This window comes from Lissotriton helveticus, chromosome 5_1 (genome assembly GCF_964261635.1).
Source record: "Lissotriton helveticus chromosome 5_1, aLisHel1.1, whole genome shotgun sequence".
NCBI lineage: Eukaryota > Metazoa > Chordata > Amphibia > Caudata > Salamandridae > Lissotriton > Lissotriton helveticus.
Genome location: NC_136065.1, coordinates 1,952,789,027 through 1,952,805,498, shown reverse-complemented (window position 1 = coordinate 1,952,805,498; position 16,472 = coordinate 1,952,789,027). Strand labels below are relative to the sequence as shown.

Below are 16,472 nucleotides of genomic sequence, written 5' to 3'. Positions count from 1 at the left end.
CCTGGCTGTCAAAATTCCACTGGCTACCTATGGCCCAGCGTGCAGCTTTTAAGACAGGGTGCTTAATATTTAAGGCCTTGTACTGTAGGAGCCCCAAATTCATCAGCAGCATAATTGTAAAGCATGCCCCTCTTTGCGACCTACGGTCAGCTCATCTTCAACTACTAACTACCTCGGCCATTAAACTTAAACAGCAGGAAGGGTGCAGGCTCTCTTACCTTGCACCTACATTTTGGTACTCTCTACCACTAGCAATCAGGAAGTACGACAACCTGTTGGGGTTCAGAAAGGCGCTTAAGACCTGGTTGTTTGAGCAGGCCTTTGTATAGTCCGTACTGCTGCGACACTACCCATGACTAGCGCCTTGAAACTTCCTGGTGACCGTGCGCTCTGTAAGTTTCTGTTAACAACATAACACCTGCCTCTGTTCTGGTCCCTGACCCAACCCGCTCTCTGGTGCGACCTTATTTGGAAATAGGTTTGTAAATGTTATGGTTCTTTCCCCTTCCTTTTCTTCTATAAATTACACGTGCAAGCATTTTTAGGACCACTTTTTTCTATATCGCACTTTACCCAGGTTCTTTCAATTTATGTGTGTTACCTCAGTATTATGTAATGGAGAAACAAGGATGGCCTGGTACCAGGTCTCTCTACTAAATAAAGTTAAACCATTCCTTCCCGAAAGCAGCTTTAGAACTTTTACTGTCCGGAGGGTGACCGTGACTTGCACTGTGGCCTACTTGACTCCACAGTGGACTTCCTTAACGGCATCCCAGGTGCCGCTGCATGTCTCATTTATGGTCTGAAGAGATAACCATTTTACCCCCATACTAATGGAACTTCATTGGTTCCACTTGTTGGTGAGCACCATCTTCAAAACCAGCTGCATTTTATGCAAAACTCTTGTGACCTGCACCCGTTGTTAGCTGACTTACAAGCCTACCAATTACAATGGCTCATTGCACACCTGCAGCCAGGACACCTTCAGATTGGAATCAAAGGTGTGCAAAAGGAAAAATACAAGGCAACGGGTCTTCCTGTATCCAATTGTCGCTCCAACCCCTGCTCCAATTCTAGTTAGGAGGTGAAGGCGCACATCTATGAAGAACCTACATGCAAAAGGGCCTAATTCAAGTGGTAGACTCCCGATTTTTGAAGGCAGAAATGGCTTTACTTTAGCTATTTCCTGCCTAAAATTACCACTGCTTCAGTATAGGTCAACGAGGGGAAAGTACATTACACAATGCATCTTGTTCGGCTCCTGGTCACTAATGCAATCACTTGTTGACTGTTTCTTTGCCATAGACACTGTACAACATTCCATTGCCTTTTAAGCAAGACTTGCGCAATGCTATACATATTAAATTTACTGGCCCAAAAAATGTGGAAAGCGGAGTATTTCTTGCCGAGATTCACACATGTGACTGTCAGGGCACTGCATTTGTCAGCAGCAAACCTTCACAATGCTCTCCTGCATTATTAGGCCCCGTGGAGCTATTTGTTTGTATTTACCCTTAAATTCGATTGGGATATGAGCGTTGTGACCATTTATAAACTGCCAGCATCAGATAAAGAAGCAGTCCTCAACACTTTCTGAATTTATAAGGCAAGAGCAGCATCAAGGGTATAAAAGGACGTGATTTGTTTTTCGAATGAGGTACTTAATTGTGTTCGCTTGAGAGAGAAATGTTGTATGGTGGTCTATCTCCATAATTCAAGTCTGAGCAATTCAAGGGAATGCCTGGTAGATTGCTCTCTTTTTAGGTTGATTTGTAATCTCTGCTAGAGAAGTCTTCTTTTGCTGTTGATGCTAGAGGCTTTAATCATGAACACCTAAACCACAGGCTTTTACAATCAAATCTACATACATGTGTGTTGCTAATGTTAAAATGACATTAAAAATAGGCACTTTCTTGGAGATACATCTTGTATGATCCCAAACAGAACAGAACGAATAACCGTGTTGCTTGTGAAAGAAGACCCCCTGAATTAGGGGAGACCGAGATTAGGCTGAGGGCACCCGTGAGGCTTTGCATTCCCTAATCTTCCCAGCAACATGGTACATACATCTCTGCTTTAAAACTGGAAAGTGGGAAATATTGAAAAATAAAATCAGTACAAAATCAGTATAATGTATTTTCCTCACTAATCTACATTGAAGTAGTGGCAATGTTATGCCTGAGATACCTAAAATAAAAACATTGTTGGCTTAAAAAATCGGAAGTCTACCACCTGAATTGGGTCTTTTGGCATGCATGTGTGGTGGCCTTTAGGTATTGCGGGTTGCTTGCTGTTGGCATTGCTTCTGGGTGAGCAGGTGTCACTTTCAGCATTCCTGTGGGTGATGTAATTGGAACTCTGCTTAAGATCCATGACGTCAACCTGGGTTGTGATCACAGATAGTAGTAAGCTTAAAAAATCCCTTTGCGAGTGAGGTACCATTTTTATCGGGAGACCCGGGGGAACGCTGGGTGGTAGGAAATTTGTGGATCCATGCAGATTCCTGAACTTTCCCCCCCAGAATTTTAAGAAAAATTTGATTTTTTTCAGCTGATTTTGAGGTTTGAAGGGCATTCTGGGTAGGAAAACTTTGGGGCGTCCATACAAGCCATACCTCGCTGGACTTCCCCGGGTATCTAGTTTTCAAATATGTGTGGGTTTAGTAGGTTTCCCAAGATGGTAGCCGAGTCTAGGGCTAAAAACTCATGTGATCCCCTTGCAAACCCAGGTTGTTTTTGTGATAGGTAATTTTGATGTCTCCTCAATACGTTTTGGGCCCTTGCCTGTTGTGGGTACTGGACCCATTCACACAAGTGTTGCACCATTTTTCTCAGAAGAGTTTAGGGAATGCGGGGTGGGTGGAATTTAGTGGATCCACACAGATTTCACAACTTTCCACCACAGAAATGTGAGGAAACTGTTTTTTTGGGACAAATTTTGAGGTTTGCAAGGGGTTCTGGGTAACAGAACCTGGTGCGAGCCAGACAAGTCACCCCATCCTGGATTCCCCTGGGTGTCTAGTTCTAAAAAATGTATATGTTTGCTAGGTTTCCCTAGGTGCCGGCAGAGCTAGGGTTCAAAATCTTCAGCTAGGCACTTTCTAAAAAAAAAAAGTATGTTTTCACTGTGAAAATGTAGTGTGTCCACGTTGCGTTGTGGGCCATTTCCTGTTGCGGGCACTACACCTACCCACACAAGTAAGGTACCATTTTTATCTGGAAACTTACGGGAACACAGAATTGTAGACCAGCTGTTATTACCTATTTACTTTCAATGCATTTCTGCCTTCCAAATGTAAGACAATGTGTAAACAAGCATTAGAAATGCAATCGGGCTCGGATTTATTTGAGTTTGAGCTAATGGCATTGTAAATGGCAATGTCTTTTCGCCATGTGTTATGGAGTGTGTGCATGTGGTGTGTAGTGGAATTATGTGGGTTGGATTGTAATTTTACCAATGGTGGCATGCTGTGCTTTAGATGAATATGTTTAAAAGTAAAGTGTACCATACTGCGATTGCTACAATAGTTAATTGTGGATGCGTTAACAATTGATGCGTGCACTGATGGCTGGTGGTGTGTGACTCACTGTCACTCACTGTCACTCTACACTCACTGTCACTCTGCACTCACTGTCACTCTGCACTCACTGTCACTCTGCACTCACTCTACACTCACTGTCACTCAGCACTCACTGTCACTCTGCACTCACTGTCACTCTGCACTCACTGTCACTCTGCACACACTGTCACTCTGCACACACTGTCACTCTGCACACACTGTCACTCTGCACACACTGTCACGCTGCACTCACTGTCACGCTGCACTCACTGTCACTCACTGTCACTCTGCACTCACTGTCACTCTGCACTCACTGTCACTCTGCACTCACTGTCACGCTGCACTCACTGTCACTCTGCACTCACTGTCACTCTGCACTCACTGTCACTCTGCACTCACTCTGCACTCACTGTCACTCTGCACTCACTGTCACTCTGCACTCACTGTCACTCTCCACTCACTGTCACTCTCCACTCACTGTCACTCTGCACTCACTGTCACTCTGCAATCACTGTCACTCTGCACTCACTGTCACTCTGCACTCACTGTCACTCTGCACTCACTGTCACACTGCACTCACTGTCACTCTGCACTCACTGTCACTCTGCAATCACTGTCACTCTGCACTCACTCTACACTCACTGTCACTCACTGTCACTTTGCACACACTGTCACGCTGCACTCACTGTCACGCTGCACTCACTGTCACGCTGCACTCACTGTCACTCTGCACTCACTGTCACTCTGCACTCACTGTCACTCTGCAATCACTGTCACTCTGCACTCACTCTACACTCACTGTCACTCATTGTCACTCTGCACTCACTGTCACTCTGCACTCACTGTCACTCTGCACTCACTGTCACTCTCCACTCACTGTCACTCTCCACTCACTGTCACTCTGCACTCACTGTCACTCTGCACTATAAACGCATTACAGTGAGTGATACAGCTGTGCAGATGATAAGTACAGTGAAAACTCCGCCTCCACCCGACACCTTGCATGAAAAGCTGGTGCCCTCGCGCTCTGCTCTTATGTATTTTTTGCATTGCCATTTGTGTAGCGCACAATCTGCCTTTGACTTGGCATCGCAGCGCCTGGCACGCGTTATACTGTGCTACCCTCTTCAGCGCAGCGCTACGTGGAGCAAAGGGTGACTTTTGAGCGCTTCACGCAGCAGAAGACAGAAAACGAAACAAAAACATCAATTTACAATCTTAAAAACAATTACTAGTCGAAGCCTATAGGGACAGCTTCCTATATCGCGGATGGGCACTTTACATAGAAAACGCTATAAACGCATTACAGTGAGTGATACAGCTGTGCAGATGATAAGTACAGTGAAAACTCCGCCTCCACCCGACACCTTGCATGAAAAGCTGGTGCCCTCGCGCTCTGCTCTTATGTATTTTTTGATTTGCCATTTGTGTAGCGCACAATCTGCCGTTGACTTGGCATCGCACAGTCCTGCCAAGTATCACACATCACGTGTGACACTAACGCATTTCGGTGCGGTGTTCTGCATCATCGCACTGAAATGCTTTGTCACACATTTTAAATGCCACTGAAACAGCCAGGCTACCGCACTGGTGCTAGCATGCTGCCTCTGCTGTACCAGACTTGCCTCAAGCAGCTCTGGCAGTGTGGCTCATAAATAGTTAAATTCTCGTTCTCCCCAGCTCAGGCCAAGTGAGTCACTGAGAGTGCTGGCGGCACTGCTACAATGTTACCTTTGCGGCCTCAGCCGCCCACCAGCCTAGCTCCATTAATTAATTAATTCCCGGCCCGACCGCGGTGCCGCACGCCAGGCTGTCGACCAAACTCACTGACTCTACCGATTAAACACCCGGGGCGGGGCCATGACATGTGTGCCAGTGGGGCCATTACCCCGTTACCACAGTTACCCTGTGCTGCTCACCGCCGTGGCCGCTGGACGACCGTGTAGTTAGTCAGGCTTGACTGACAAGACCCGCGTTACCTTTACACTCTTTGCCGGGGCCGCAGTAAGTGACTACTATTGGGGGGAACGTCGGGGTTCACACCGTGGGACAGGGGAGAAAGGGTTTCAAGAAGTTTGAACTGTCAATCCCTGCAAAACGTCATTAACATTATCCTCCACGTTGCCTTCACGCAACAATCATTGCCGTGAATGGGCAGTCGATGACGTTTTCCTATGGGTTTCAGTGACTCGCCCTCTGCCTTTTGCAAACTTCAGCACGAACAATCTCCCTACGTCCCGTGCCTGGAGCACCTAATTTAGAAATACACACATTGCCACCTCGGAAATTAGCTTTGCTAATTGACATCATGTCATCGGTTAACCTTCCCACTGAGCGCCTCCGGAACAAACAAAAGTTTCAGCATCAAAAGGATTTTAAATAGCTTGCTGTTTACCCGCTGCACGCTTTTATTATTACTTATTTCAGCACAACAGCTTTTTCACATCCCCCAACCAGTATCTAGTTCCACTTGACCGATATTACATTGGGTATTAAGTTGGCTTTATTCAGAGCTGCTTCCGTTACCGTACCCTGTACTCTAGTATCCCTGCAGTAAAGCAGCGTGTCTCTGCTTCAACAGTGAAACGTTAATGCACATTACTAAAATGTAACAGAGTCGGGGTGTGGGTGAGTGTGCCGTGCTAGTGGACTAGCGCTACATGCAATTTGCCGGACTATAGCGCCATGGGCGTCGCTGTGCGCCGAATACAACAACGATCTCTCCAGCACGGGGCGTCCAGCCCAGTTTAACAGTACGACCTGATTGCAAGGGGCACTAGATTATTGTCCTTCAATATCTGGTGCTATGAAGCAGCTTTAAAATCATCTTTTTCTCATTGTTGAAGTGGGTTAAATGATGGTATTTTTATGTTTCCCTCTTCTTCATTGATTTATTTTGCTGGTGAGAAAGTGTCACTCATGGTCATTGAAATGTCACTCAAAATGACTCAAAAATTATGAAAATGTCACACATACCTATCGTCCACGTTGCCTTCACGCAACAATCATTGCCGTGAATGGGCAGTCGATGACGTTTTCCTATGGGTTTCAGTGACTCGCCCTCTGCCTTTTGCAAACTTCAGCACAAACAATTTCCCTACGTCCCGTGCCTGGAGCACCTAATTTAGAAATACACACATTGCCACCTCGGAAATTAGCACTGCTAATTGCCATCATGTCATCGGTTAACCTTCACACTGAGCGCCTCCGGAACAAACTAAAGTTTCAGCATCAAAAGAATTTTAAATAACTTGCTGTTTACCCGCTGCACGCTTTTATTATTACTTATTTCAGCACAACAGCTTTTTCACATCCCCCAACCAGTATCTACTTCCACTTGACCGATATTACATTGGGTATTAAGTAGGCTTTATTCAGAGCTGCTTCCGTTACTGTACCCTGTACTCTAGTATCCCTGCAGTAAAGCAGCGTGTCTCTGCTTCAACAGTGAAACGTTAATGCACATTACTAAAATGTAACAGAGTCGGGGTGTGGGTGAGTGTGCCGTGCACGGGCCTGGGCGCGCCGAACAAAAACACATTACACGCTGCAGACGAACGCGCGCCTGATACATGCAATACAAGGCTGAATGGTGAACGCGCTCCCACCATCTGGATTGCATTTGGAGGAGCACCCTGACAGCTCCTAATTAAAATTAATGGACTGCCGTGCGCGTAACCACACAGAAAATGCCAACAATGGCGGACGAAAATTACATATAGCCTATCGCGTCAAGGCTACTAAAAAGACAGCACAGCGAAGACGAAGCACTATGCAGATGCCATAAAAAAAGCTCGCGCACTAAGGAATGTTTCTGGCCCGAGCCCTAAAGATTTTTTTTTTTCTTTAACAATAGGAGCTCGGAGCTCCGCCCCACTTCGTGGTGACGTAGGCCGAGCCCTAAAAAGTAGTTGAAAAATGACCAATAATTCACATGCTGGTATGGGTACCCACAATTTCGGAGATGTGCAAATAGCTACTGTTTCTAAGCTCTATATTTTGTTCCCATTTCAGAAATCCATAGGTGACTTTCATACCGATTTTTATCTGTTTATTTTTTCCCAAATTAATTGCTAAATTAATTGCGGAATCTGCCTTAATTAAATCAACTGAAGACATAAGGAAAGTGTTGGACGCAGGAGTCAAAGCCGCCCTGATCCTGTTGGACCTGTCAGCGGCCTATGATACGGTCCACCATGCTATTTTAGTGGACCGTTTGCAGGCCTGCGGGATCCAGGGGAAAGCTTATAAGATCTTGAAAGCTTTCCTCTCTAACAGAAGTCAGGTGGTGGCTCTGGGGGAGTTCGAGTCAACACCTTTTGTGCTCCCTTGCGGGGTGCCCCAGGGCTCGTCCCTGAGTCCCACCCTGTTTAATGTTTATGTTTCCACCTTGGCGCCAGTCATTCGCTCTCATGGGTTTGAGTTAACATCCTATGCAGACGACACGCAGATTGTGGTGTCACTGCTTCCTGGGAGAGAAGATGGTACGGCCAGTAGATTCAAAAATTGTATGTTAGCAGTCAGTAACTGGATGACATCGAACTGCTTAAAACTAAATTCGGCGAAAACCGAAGTGCTGCTGTTTGGGGCCAGAGATAATTTCTGGACCCCAAAATGGTGGCCGGACTAGTTGGGTGCTCCTCCCTCACCCGTCTTGAAGGTTAAGAACCTTGGGGTTCTGATGGACGATAAACTGACCTTTAGGCCCCAAGTAAACGCTCTGTCATCTGCGATCCACCTCACTCTGAGGACAATACGCAAGAGCCTGCCCTTCTTGCCCGATGAGTACAGGAAAACAGTGGTGACAGCTCTGGTCCTGTCACGCCTCGATTATTGTAATGGCCTATTGCTCAATGCCCAACATGGCCTGCTTAATAAGCTGCAGGTGCTGCAAAATGCAGCTGCACGCATTATCACAGGCATTCCCAAGTTTGCCTCCATCTCTCAAGAGATAGCCAAGTTGCACTGGCTTCCGGTACGAAAACGGATTGCTTTTAAGGCCTTATGCACAGTGTTTAAGGCTCTCAGGGGGTTGGGCCCACCATGCCTAGCCCATTACTGTCAATGGTACAAGCCTGGTAGACAACTACGGTCTGCTGACCAGGGTCTGATCGTGATTCCGCGAACTAGGAAAGCTCGATGGGGAGGCAGAAGCTTCTCTCTGGGGGCAGCGAGAGCTTGGAATGCCCTTCCACTGGCCCTAAGACAGGCCACTGAGCTAATGACTTTTCGGAAACTCCTGAAAACATGGCTTTTCACTCACTAATTCCGGGCTTAGTCAGGGGAGCGGTCATCTAGTGCCAGGACACCGTCTGGTAACAGTGCGCTTTATAAATGTCACAAATAAATAAATAAATAAATATACCCGGTACACAATAAACAAGACGCTGCTCAGTTATTGGCTCTGAGTTCCCCGGGTTCTTGGTGAACCTACAAGGCCTATATATCCCCAAAACCAGAAGGGTCCTGCGGATGTAATGGTATATTGCTTTTAAACGTCTGTCATACTTAGTAGAAGTTACAGGTGAAAACATTGGCCCAAATGTGTTTTTTTTAAAATAATTTTCAATTTTTTCTATTTTCAACTGTTAGTTTCTATACGAAAACCTTGAGGGGTCTACACAAATGACCCCTTGCTGAATTCAAAATGTTGGCTACTTTTCAGAAATGTATAGCTTTCCAGGATCCATCATTGCTTTCAGACCCATTTTTACCATTAACTAGAAGGAGTTTGAAAGCACAAAATATAGCAAAAATAGGCTGTGTCCCAGAAAAATGCCAAAAAATGTTGGTTGTCCAACAAAAGTCTGCTTGTCCCTGAAGGCTAGGAAGATGGTGATTTCAGCACCACAACCCCTTTGTCGATACCATTTGCAGGGTGAAAACCAGACGCTTTCATCTGTAGCCCTTTTCCCCCATTGTCCCACCCCCCCCAAAAAAAGCTTAGCTGTATTTTGGCTAATGTATGGGTCCCCTGCAGGGTAATCAACAAACCCTGGGTACCTTTAAAATCCCCATGATGTTGGAAGAAAAGGACGCAAATTTTGGCATGGATACCTTATGTGGTCAAAAAGTTACAGGGGCCTAAGTATGAACTACCGCAAATAGTCATAAAAAGGCTTAGCACAGGGGTGGAGGCCTAGCAGCAAAGGGGTTAACACAAATGAAAACACTGAATATTATTGTGGTGATAGTAATGAACAAGTACTTTGTAAATATTGATATTCTTTGTTGTTTTCTTACCGTTAGTACTTGATAGTATTAGCGCCATTGTTGCTATGTTATATAGCAATAATTCTGTATGTTCGTGCTATATGTGCAACGCAAGCGGATCCAAATGGTAGATCAATGCTGTTCAGCGTCAAAGGTAAATACACAGTTAACTATGACAGATATTGTCTGCATTGTTATTATTACATCAAATTTGACAATCACCCTGGAAACTAAGCCACAGCCTTAACTGCGTGTAATTCCTTTGTGGTGAGTGTGCACTATAACAAAACAACACAAAGATTCCAGAGGAAAGGCTGCGCCTTCGAAAAACAACAGTTCATGTTTTGTGATAAATTACAAATGTGAAATGTGTATGCTGCCAAATAATCGCTTGAACTAGCTTTGCCACGCTTTCGAATGTCCCGGTTGCTTTTGCGGTATGTGAAAAACAAAAACGGTGTATTTAGCAAATCGTTTGCATTTGCGTGGATGTCCGTGTGCTTGCTTCGGAGTCGGCGCGGTTAAAAAACACATTTGGCACACGTCGGTTCTTCGCGACCTGTTTATATGCTCGGAGATTTGCAGATAGTGTTTTTGGAAAATCCACCATTGGCCGACACGCAGCTTTAAATGATATCATATGCCACTGACCAGAGGTGAAAAAATTGATCCGGTGATCTCTTAAGTTACAGAGAGGATGCACTACGGCTAGAGCTACCACCTGTAGAACTGGGGAACCAGGGTCCAGTCTCTGCGTGGACTCAGCATCCTGTGATTCTGGGCAAATCACTTCATCTCCCCTGCCTTACAAAAACGAACGTGTTCCTGTTTAATGTAACTGGTACTCACGTAAAGAGCTCCTTCAATACCTTCGGGTCCAGTTTGCATTATGCAATAACTGCACAAAAAGAAAAAGACGTCCCAGGAAAGCCCCTGGGCCGTAATAAATGTGTCTTTGCACTCCTGGCGTGGTGCACCGTGCCTATGCTCTGAGTTTATATGCCCTATGTCTCGGGCGTTGGTAATGCATGTGCGGGGACAATCTAAAGTCAACGCGTGTGGCGCAACACAACAAACGGCGCTCGTCCACGGCGCACATGTGCCCAGCCGACGCAGGCAAACACCCTTTTGCTTTGTTGCGCCGGGTGTGCACACATTTTGCGCTCCACGCGCTATCTTTAGGGGCGCAACGTGTGTGTCCCGTGCAGACGTTGTGTCCAGTACTTTGGACGCAGTAGGCACACCGGGCACGGAGTTTTGGATTCCAGTGAGCGTGCTGGCACCGGGGACCAGGGGACATGTGTCCCGATCTGAAGCACCAAACTCCGCGGCAAGGAAGTATGAAGTAAGGGGTCTCTGGAGCAGTGAGCTATTGAGGAGCTCCATACTTAGCAATATATGGGGGCTCGGAAGAGGGACATTGAGAGTTGGATAGAGGGACCGATGCCTTTTCCTCTTCCCTTGCGTCTTATCTGTGATATCTGGCACCCTTAACGTTATAAGGGCTAGCGGCCCCTTTGTGCCTAGATACGGAGTGGCAGTAAGTCCCCCCTGTGTGCGCGTGCCATTCGAGCACCTTTGTCTGAGGCTCTCGTGTATGCCGCAGATCTGAGGACCGTACGGTCTGTACAGGGCAGACCCTCCCCCACCCTAGACGGCGACAGAGCCTGCCCCTATCAGCGATGCCCGTGGAAGTCAAGGTTTTTGGGAGTTTTTATGGGGCGAAGGTGTGGGCTGGGGGAGGGGGGCCCGATGGGGGAAGGGCAAGGCGTGGTGACGTCACACAGCTGCGATGGCCAATCAGCTGCGGGAACTGAGAGGTGATGTGCTGCCGGGGAGTCTTCTATCATGCAGAGCTGGTGGAGGCTGTAGCCAGGACAGGGACGCAGGAGGTGCGCTGCAGGAAGCCCTATGTCCCGGTGACCCGCACAGACCTTTCTGCCCCGGGCGCACACGGAGGATAGACGCCGGCTCTGGGCACAGAAGGACGCCAGCAGTCCCCGGGTCATGCCGCGTTCCGGCTCCCTGCAGCACATGCTGGCTCCAGCCCTGCTCTTTGTGCCCGCTGCTGCTCGCTGAAGAAGCAGGATGCTGGCTTCAGGCGAGTACCAGGGCCTGCGCCAGCGGGAGCGCCTGAGGAAGCCTCCCTGTGACATGTACCTGGCACGGATGCCCCCCGGAGAGTTCCAGGCAGGCTTCCAGGAAGTGGAGGGCATCAGCCTGGGCTACTTGCAGGTGGACGGGCGCAGGATGTTCTCCCTGGCCCAGGTGCTGAGCGACCTGTTCAAAGACATCCCTCGGACCACTATCAGCAAGAGAATGGAGAGCCTGCGCATCAAGAGCCGGCGCTGCGACCTGCGGGAGCTGCGCACCCTGAAGGCCATGCAGTCCTTGCCCAGCCGCGCTGTGCAAGGCTCGCTCATCTCCCGGGAGGACCTGGCCGTTCTCTGCCAGGAGGCACGTCGCCGACGGAGAGCCGAGCCCTCCCCTCAGCTGCCACTGCCCCTGCCCGGCTCCAAGCAGGGGACCTCGGCCGGATACTCCAGCGACTCTGAATCCAGCCTGGAGGCATCTAGTTCTGGCAGTGACACTTCAGGGGACTCCAGCTCCGCAGAGGAAGATGAAGGGGCCGGCAGCTCGGACTCTGACTCCGGGGACTCGGTGCAAAGCACCCGCTACCGACAGGCTGCCCTCCCGGAGCCCGATCCCAGCCTTCTGCGGCTCTCTCAACACCTGTGGGCTCGGACTCTGCATGGACAGTCGTGGGGGGTGTCGGGCAGAGGACGCGGACAGGCGGAGGGCGAGCAGGGACCCTCTGGCGTAGATAGGCGACAGGGAAAGCCACGATCTGCACATCAGAGGTCTGGCCTGTTAAACCAACGAGACGCTTCCCGGCATTCTAGGTCAGCACCGGCGGATCCAAGGATTACAAGTGGACCTTCCAGATCAGCACCACCAGATCCAAGAGCAGACGACGTAAGACAGAGATCTGAACCTGGGCATTCGAGACACGCACCGGTAGATCTACGAGCAGCAACTGGGCACTCAAGGCCAGCAGCTGTAGATCCAAAAGCTTCTACTGGCCATTCCAGGCAGGCACCGGTAGATTCTAAAGCAGCAGCAGGACATTCTAGGCCAACACTGGGAGATCCCAGAGCACCCAATGGACATTTTAGGCCAGGCACGGTAGAACATACAGGAACTACTGGACATGCTAGGCCAGGGCCGGCAGATCCCAAAGCAGCAACTGGACATTCATGGCCCTCGTCCGTAGATCCTAGAGCAGCCGCTGGAAACATTTGTCCTGTTCCGCAAGATCCGAGAGCAGCACTCGCCAAAGAGAAATCTGCAGCTGGGTGTGGGAGATCATCACACGGGAATCCGGGATATGCCACTGAAGATCAGGGATCAGCGGACGCAGCTATTGGAGAATCCACCGCGACTTCCAGGGCAGAAAGCAGCACTGTGGGATCAAACATACAATGTCCGAGACCAGCTCTTGGAGATCTGAGAACAACACATGGATGTCAAGGAGAGCAAGGGGCCACTGAGGCCTACAAGGAGGACCTGAGAACAGGGACTGACCACCGGGGGGGTATGGGAGTAGCAGCAGGGTACCCCAGATCAGTGCAGGCCGCAGCTGGATTGGAGGGAGTCATGAGACCAGTAGTTGGGTATCAGGGAGATGGAAGGTCTACAGCTGGGTATCTGGGAGATCTGGACTCGGAAGCTGGCTACCAGGGTTTAGTACACAGCGACCTAGGGCCGGCAGCAGCAAATCGGGGAGATGTGGAATCAATATCTGGGTGTCAGGGATTAGTACACAGTGACCTAGGGCCGGCAGCAGGATATCGGGGAGACGTGGAATCAATATCTGGGTCAGGATATCGGGGAGATGTGGAATTAGCGTCTGGGTATCAGGAATTAGTACACAGGGGTTTGCTCCTAACAGGTAGATGTCAGAAATCAATCCAGAGTGATCTGGGGTCACCAACTGGGTGTCAGGGCGACCTGGAACCATCAGCTCGGTATCAGGGATCAGTTCAGAGTTTTGTGGGATCGGAGATTGGAGATCTGGGGTTTTCTTTAGGAGATTTTGTAGGAAATGAGAATCGCTCCGGATCAGAATTAGAAATTACATTTTCGGAAGGCGATTTGGAAGCAACTGAACTCGATCTGAGAATAGGGAAGAGAGGTGGGGTGTCTTCACGCCGGGAACAGGACTCACCCAACGGGGATCAGGGCTTGAGAGCAGTGGAACCATTACCATGCAGCAGCAGTGCAGAGGGCCAGTTGGGTTCGGTAGAGTTGAGATTAGGAGGGGAAGATGTGAGAGCAGCAGAGAGGCCCAATGGACCGGCTGATCTCCGGAGTCCAGCATGCAGGCATCCGGGAGCAGCAGGGAGGTGTCTGGAACTAGCAGACATAGATCTGGGGGCAGCAGACGGAAACCAGGGAATATTAGAGGTGATGCTGGAATCGGCAAGGGGGGGTCACAAATCAGCAGAGGGATTCGAGGCAGATCGCTGCATCTTTCCGTTACTGCCTGGACACGAGCTGTTGGAATACAAGAGCCCCGAGGTTACGTCGAGCACTGCACCACCACACCAGCAGAGGCAACCCCCGAGTCCGCTGGAAGACTGGGGAACGACGCCATCAACCGACAACAAAGAGCTGCTACGTGGGGAGACTACGGAGGATGTCCCAGCCTGTGAGGGCGCCCTAGAGCTCCCCTGCTCCCCCCCAAGAGACTCCCCCGAGCCCCGCAGGGAGAACTTCGACAGGCTCATCAGGCAGTCTAAGCTCTGGTGTTATGCAAAGGGCTTCAGCGCAGATGGGAAAGAGTTCCGCCTGTCCTTCGGCCGGGCCCCTGCCTCCAAAAGAGCTCGCAGCGGCGGCAGCACCCCCTCCAAGAAGGCTTTCAAGGGCAGCGGCTCGGAAAGGAACGCTAAAAGGAGAAGGCTTCCCAAGGGCGCCGAGCCAGCGAGGCAACAAAGCCGTCGCCGCCAGCAGGCCAGGCCTGGGAGGAAGAGGAAGAGCAGCAGCGCCGCGCCCACCCCCGCCCGGCGGCCCTTTACTCTGCTCGAGCACTTCCCCTGTACCCCCTCCCTGGTGCTAGGGGCCGACGGAGACCTCAGTCCGGCCTACTCCCTGGGTGCAGGCCGCTCCAGGTCCGTGCCCAAGCTCCACCCAGTCTGGAAGTGGCAACTGGGGGGCACTGCCATCCCGCTGCCTCCTAGCCTCAAGTTCAGAAGCTTCCCCCCTGTGGGAAACTGGTAGCCTCCGGCACAGGCCTATACCGACCTACCGTACAAGCAACTGTTGAAAGAGGTGCACTTTGAAGGGTCACGCACTGTGGCTGGGGATTCAAAGGACTACAGATGTCCGCCCTACTGGCGACCCTGGCCGTGGATTGGAGGTATGTTGTACTCGGAGAATGGGAGTGGAGTGAGATCTGGGGTTGTGGCCAGTATGGCGTCTACACTTGCGCTGCCCTGGAAATCTGGGAGGTTAGAGTGCCAGCCACAGTCCTCAGGGAGTTTCTTCGGAAGGGCCTGGCCATGGGCACACACAGACCTGCTGCCAACAATTCGTCTCCGGTTTACCAAAGAAACGGGATCGCCTCAGTTCTCGTCCATTCGCCTCCCTCCGGGAGCAAAGCGGGACTGCAAATGGTTCTTGAGTTTCAGGCCAGCAGATTTCAGGGATGCGACGGTGAGCGGCTGCTCTGGCCTGGAGGGGGAGGCCTGGAAATGCTTTCTCGGAGCAGCAGGGGGAGGGGGCCCGGGGACACACTGATCTGTAAAGGTCCTGACAGGAATGCGGAGAAAATGCCTCGAAGGGGGCAGGGGCCCCTGCTCAGCAGCCCTGGAAGTGCATCAGTCCGGCTCTGCCGTGTGCCTCCAGCCACTTTCAGCTCAGGAACAATTGTGTCAGCGCGGGGCCATGTGCGGGGGTTGGGGGGGGGGGGCTGCAGCGCACACAGCCACTCGCTGCAAGCTTTATGTGCCAAGCCACAGCTCACCCTTGCTGCTGCCTCGGAAAACGAAACGGTGCTAATTGTTTGCTGTTTACGTCTCAAGGAGGGTTACTTGCTGTGGTGCACATTCGACCACTCCAGACGCTTGCTTCATCGACACTGGGCATGTTTCTAATTTATTAAGAACTTAAATGGAAAAGGTCTGTTTGATCCCTTCAGAACAGAGAACGGTGCAGCCTGCATTCCACGGCGGGAAAATTGGCCACTTAACAAACAGTGGAGTGCCCCAGGGGTTATCACAGCCGCCCTGGCTGCGCTGGAGCCTCCGAGCTAGACGGTGTGTTGAGTTAGTCTTTGTTAGCCACGTCTGTTTGCAGGTTTTACTACTGTATCTGACAGGGATGTGATACGGGCTGTCCAACATACATGTTTTTTTATTGTTAACCGTGCAAATTACAGTTACTGCTACACATTATAAATTGGCTGCAAACTGTCTGCTTTTTGCCCACAAACTCCTGTTGAATTCGCAGTGTTGTCAGCTGTGCCAGTCGTTGCTTAGTTCACTCAGGCACATGGGTGTTTCTCTGTATCTGCCAGGCGAGGGCCGCCGTAGAAACCACACACGACTATCCGACGGCAGCCAGCCGCATTCTCTTGTACTTCCTTCCACACACGTGCAGGGCAGTCTTCTTTTCACTGCCCCTGTTAGTTGTGTGCTGG

The 16,472-nt window shown here is 50.0% G+C and overlaps 1 protein-coding gene and 1 long non-coding RNA gene across 5 annotated transcripts in view; both read left to right on the top strand.

The window, feature by feature from the left end:
• LOC144756087 (uncharacterized) overlaps positions 1–16,472 on the top strand; it is a 1,092,383-nt gene that overhangs the window by 873,258 nt on the left and 202,653 nt on the right. The window lies entirely within an intron of this gene.
• On the top strand, positions 11,635–15,705 carry EPOP (elongin BC and polycomb repressive complex 2 associated protein). The gene has a single exon (XM_078641442.1). The coding sequence runs from the start codon at positions 11,861–11,863 to the stop codon at positions 15,050–15,052; it is 3,192 nt and encodes a 1,063-aa protein (XP_078497568.1). The 5' UTR covers positions 11,635–11,860; the 3' UTR covers positions 15,053–15,705.